The sequence below is a fragment of the Oryza brachyantha genome, chromosome 4, assembly GCF_000231095.2.
Source record: "Oryza brachyantha chromosome 4, ObraRS2, whole genome shotgun sequence".
Taxonomy (NCBI): domain Eukaryota; kingdom Viridiplantae; phylum Streptophyta; class Magnoliopsida; order Poales; family Poaceae; genus Oryza; species Oryza brachyantha.
In genome coordinates this window covers 1945272-1950425 of record NC_023166.2, presented here as the reverse complement: position 1 = coordinate 1950425, position 5154 = coordinate 1945272, and the positions used below count along the sequence as shown (strand labels likewise).

Sequence of the window (5154 nt, the reverse complement as noted above, 5' to 3'; positions counted from 1 at the left end):
TATCCTGCCTGCGTTCCCTGCCATGGACCACTACTTGCACAGCTACCGATGCAATGACCATGGACCAATGGACCACGGCGCGTGCATCATCATGCATCATGACGCGTGGGTCCATCGTGAACTAGGTCCATACGCCACGAAGCAAGCAAGCAAGCAAGCACGGAGTTCTAGGACACAGCCCTCGTGCCTCCTTTTGATGCAGAGAAAGAATTAAATAAAGAAAAGAAAAGGATGCACTAATCTCAGCTTATTTTATCACCACCAGATCTTGAGACAGGATGACTGAAAGAAAAGATTAGGGCATCAAGTTGACCAATAATTCATCATCATAGCTTCTTCACACTGTACTGCTACTATTATCTCCATCCAATAATTGAGATTGGTCAGTTGCTGACACTGTTACATAGACTCATTACAGGTAAATAAAAGTAAAAGAATTACTGATCAAATGCACCTCTAAATTCTTCTTTCTGTTCAGCTCTCTCAAGACTAGATTAAATTAATTAACCACATAGTACATCTAATTTTCTTGAGATCTACACACGGAGAAACCGGAGGGTTTTGTGAAGCAGGCTAGGAGGAGCGGTACAGGGTCTTGAGCCTCTTTGCTGCCTGGATGAACCCCAGAATCACCTGCAACTCATCCAATTGCTGCTTGTTTATTAAGCATTTGGAAGAGGGTAGAGGGCATAGGTTAAGACTTAAGCTGATTAAGTAATCACAAGTCATACACACTACATTCATATCTAAGAGATAGGTGTGATAATTTTGCAGCTACCTGAGACTGAAAATGCTGCTGGACTCCATGGAAGAGCTGATCCTTCGATGGATTGGGGTTCATGCTTACCTGTGCATAGTTTGTCATCATTAAGCGCATATTAGAGCATGGAAATGAGATATAAAGCTTGTTTGTTAATAAATAGTATGATCCAGGCTGCTTACAAGGTTGAAGTGTTTCCAGTATCTCCACAGGGTAGGAGTTCCGAGTTTCGTCAGGTTTACTCTCTGCAAACAAAATGCATGTAGAGCTGATTTAATCACAAAAAAAATAATGATATGCGATTTGCATTAGACAGATTAAAATCCAACCATATTTCCCACTAAAACTGAACGAATGGTCAATGAACTTAATTTTGTCCCGTCCAGAATAAGGCATGCAAGATGCATTGGCTAAAGCAGCAGAAGGGCCTATGAAAACTACAGATCCTACCAACCATGGGCCAAGCCACGTGATCCCATGGTCACACTGGTATTAATTCTTGATGGCACAGCCTGATATCTCAAAATTAAGTTGCCCATTCTGTATACATATTGTGATAGTGATTATTAATTACCGTTTGCAGCTTTGAACTGGGGTGAAAATTGCCTCGGTTGCTGGATTTTGTACAGGACGACCAGGGCCTTGTATGCCGAACTCTTGGCTTTGTTGGTTTATGGTACTCTATGCTCGCTACATGCAAAAACAGAAAAAAGTTGTTAGTTGATTGCACTAGTGATAATTTAAAGCAATTGGCTAAATTGCAATTATCACAGAATGGTCTTACAATAGTCCATGTCTTTGTCTCCCATGTCGGAACTGCTACAGAATGAATTATTGCCGTCAATATCATCATCATCTTCATTACCAGTTGGAGGTTCCAAGACACTCAGAGCATTCCTCTGCAACTTCACCTCTACACCATTCTTTAGAACCTGCATTTGCAAGAAACTCAGGAATCTACACTATATACTATCTTTGGTTATTGTTTCTCATTATGTTTGAATTTAGTAGTTCAAACCCAAAGCTCATAAGTACCTAAAGAAAGAATATCATGCAGATTATCTTATAAAAAACATGTAAAAAACTGTCTGACTAGCTACTTTCTAAAACAACAAGTCAATGCAGTTCTGTTCACTTGTTAAACAAACATTTCAAGATAGAAACCACAATCAAGTAACGTTTAAGTGGGATACTGAATAATTTAGAGGAATACTCACCAGCCAGTGCCAACCTCCAAGACCAACAGCCTTCTTGACAACACCTTGTAGGCCAACCAAGACAGACTTTGTTCGGTTGTTCCCAGTGACGATGACCTTCGTGTGCCGAGGAAGCACTGAGAGCTCCTCATCACCACTCTCATACCGAGGCGGAGACAGAACCCGGGAAGAGCATAGCTCAGTCTCCATCATCATGCTGATCCTGTGGCGTGATCTCGCCCTGGTTCATGGCACCAAATTCAATCAGTACACAACAAACTCAATACAGTGAAGAGTTCTATGATTGACTCTCAACAGAAAACAATAAATAGCACTATCAACCCAGTGTCAGAATTTATTCCGAAATTAGCAAAATATTAAAAGATTTATTGCATTGTGCAAGAATCAAGCATCTCTGCATCTGAAATCTGCAGGATTGTGAACTTTGCTAAAACTGTTCTAGTCCGGAATTAAAAAAAAAAGTACCAGCTATTGTCGGATAAATAGTTTCTGAAACTAGCTGAGTATTAAAAATAAAAACCTGGTCATGCATAGAGGGAATCTGGAATTCAAAACCGATTTATGAGTCATAAGTTCCATTGGAGATTTATTTTTTTGCATAGATTAATTTCCATGGGGCACACGATGAAGCCTGAAAGCGATCTAGATGATGCGACACCTCCATGCAGCTCGTCCCGGATCAGACTAAATCTCTCATCTGATGGGATTGCAAACAGACTGGAGAGCATTAGTGACTCCCAACCACTAACCACGATGGTGATGAATCGGCAGAGACACTTACCAGGACCCACTACCAGCTAGCTACAAGAATTGCTCGTTACTTGCTGGAGTAGCAATCGTGAAAGCGATGTATCTAAGGAATATGTACAAAAGCAGGGCAGGTACTACCCATGCATGTATGGGATTGACAGGTAGTAAATCTGAACCCAAGAAAAATATCAAATTGTGTCGTATCTTGATCAAATTGATCAATTCTGGTTATGAAATTTGCCCAGCTAGCTGCTTTACATTAACTCTGGACACTGGATCTAAAATCACGCGGAGTGACCTCAAGAATTTATGGCAAGGCAGCAGTAACAATCTTGCCTTCATACTTTCAGTAAATTCGCATTTAAAGCGGACTTAATGAGATTGCAGACTACAGTAATGAACAGGTCGGTTAGAATAATTTTGGTGCAGTACAATCCTGTGATGCATTTCCCCCCAACTGATACCCTTATATGCCAATTCTAATGCAATAGGGGTAATTTTAAAGCTTTTCAGTAGAATCTACACATCAAAATTCTGAATCATATGAAGCAACTAAATCAGTGTAAAATCCAGAACGGATAAATTTCACAGCACAGTACAGTGTAATATCCGATCTAATTGCTTTACAGATCATCTGGCTTCAAGATCTTAATTGAATGCCGGATGAATTGGAAATGTTACTCTACTCGATGCAGGAGAAGAAAACCTGCATGGTATTTTGTAAGACAGAATTCTTCATGGGATAAAATAAAATGCAATCAAACTCTGGAAATGAACTTGTGCTGACTGAAGATCACAGCTGTAACAGTACATTTTGCTACAGAGATAAAGGGTTCTAGTGCATGCAATTAAGGATATCTGTACACTTGCTGCTGCAAATTTGAATTTGAGAAAGAAGACTTAAATTCAAAATGCACAAGAAGACATTTTTTTAAGAATTTGAGCTCGAATTGTTTCAATTCAGCACTAAGAAGGCAGATTAATCTCGGATTTAATACTGGCAGACATAAAAAAAAATGCAACTTCGATTTGCAACTGCAGACTGAATCACGCAATTATACAACTCGATCAAAACCAAATCCATCCAAATCGAGCAGCAGGAATCCAAATCAAGCTACGAAAACCCTGCAATTGAGCAACCGACCGAAAAAAACCCCGCAGAATTCCGAGCTCAAATCACAATTCACTCCATGGACGGAATGAACAAAAATACAAAAACCCAGCCACGCCACAATTCACGCCCACCAGAAATGCGGATCAAAAAAGAAGAAGAAGAAAGAAAGAAATTCAAGGAGGAAGGGGGGTGGTTCTTGGCTGGCTATCTCACCTCAGCTGCTCCGATCTAGCCGCAATGGGCACCGAATCGACCCGGGAAGCGGTCGAGGCCGGGGGTGTCAGGGATCAGGGACACGATTCCGGGCCCGAATTGTGCGGCCGGGTGACGGGTCGATCTGCGCGGGGTGCGGAGAGGAAGATCCGAGCATGGAGAGGAGGACGAGAGAGAAGAGCAGTGAATGCTTTCCAACTGCACACAGGAGACGGAGAGAGAGAGAAGAGCAAACGGATGAGCCGGCTTTAACGCGCAAACTCGGCTCGGCTCGATGGCTCGGCTTGGCTCTTCAGATATGGCTGCGAGCCGAGCCCAGTGGTCGTCCGTTTCGAAATAAAGTGTATGTTTATGACTGCGTTCGGCTGGTTTGTTTAGCCGACGTTAAAAATGCGAAAATGCGGTAATAGATTATGATATAATTAATTAATTATTAATTATAAAAAATTATGAAGATAAATTAATATGAATTTTTTTAAATAACTTTTTTATAAAACATACACCGGAAGTAAGGGCATATGTTTAGGTTGTTTATCCAAAATTAATTAAAGTATAGAAGAGAACTATGGTACATGAGAAATCGATATGGTACATGAGAAATCGATGTGGGTGTAAGGTCTGCGAGGAGAATATTGAAAATATTTTGAATAAAAGTGAGTGATGAATAAATATTAACGATAATATTTTGAAGTATGATTTATTTTATAGAAATATTTATATTTTAAAGCCGAGAGAATAATCACTATTATGGGTACGGTACCGGATCACTGTCATATCTATACTGGACATTGCATTTAGATTGGACGTCTAAATTTTGCATTGAAAATACTCTACTATCTGACACGGCATTCCAATATGCTTTCGTTGGTCTGATAGTCTGTGTTATTTGTTGATTTAAATGTATTTTTTATGTAATATAAGAAAACACAATGAAATTTGTTTTAAAACTCATAAAAGTTTATACTATGGATTTAAGAATTGTACAGTTGTTTTGTTCATTGATATGTACAAACATAAAGAAACTTTATTTATTACAAAAAGACCAAATGTTGTATTCGATGCAAAATATGTTTTATAAAGTAGTTTTTATTAAATTTAGC

General features: G+C 39.5%; 1 protein-coding gene across 2 annotated transcripts; it reads right to left on the bottom strand.

Annotated features, from left to right (window-relative positions):
• Window positions 1-295: 295 nt before the first annotated feature.
• On the bottom strand, window positions 296-4257 carry LOC102719099. Of its 2 annotated transcripts, none has more exons than XM_015836186.1 (7): window positions 4055-4257; window positions 1978-2197; window positions 1545-1692; window positions 1335-1450; window positions 943-1005; window positions 779-847; window positions 296-651 (listed from the first exon to the last, which is right to left on the bottom strand). In XM_015836186.1, exons 2-7 carry the CDS (start codon window positions 2170-2172, stop codon window positions 574-576), a joined length of 669 nt encoding a protein of 222 aa, XP_015691672.1. In that variant the 5' UTR covers window positions 2173-2197; window positions 4055-4257; the 3' UTR covers window positions 296-573. The 2 variants fall into 2 exon arrangements, with proteins under 2 accessions (XP_015691672.1, XP_006652100.2); XM_006652037.3 differs by lacking the exon at window positions 4055-4257 and adding an exon at window positions 2498-2707.
• Window positions 4258-5154: the final 897 nt, after the last annotated feature.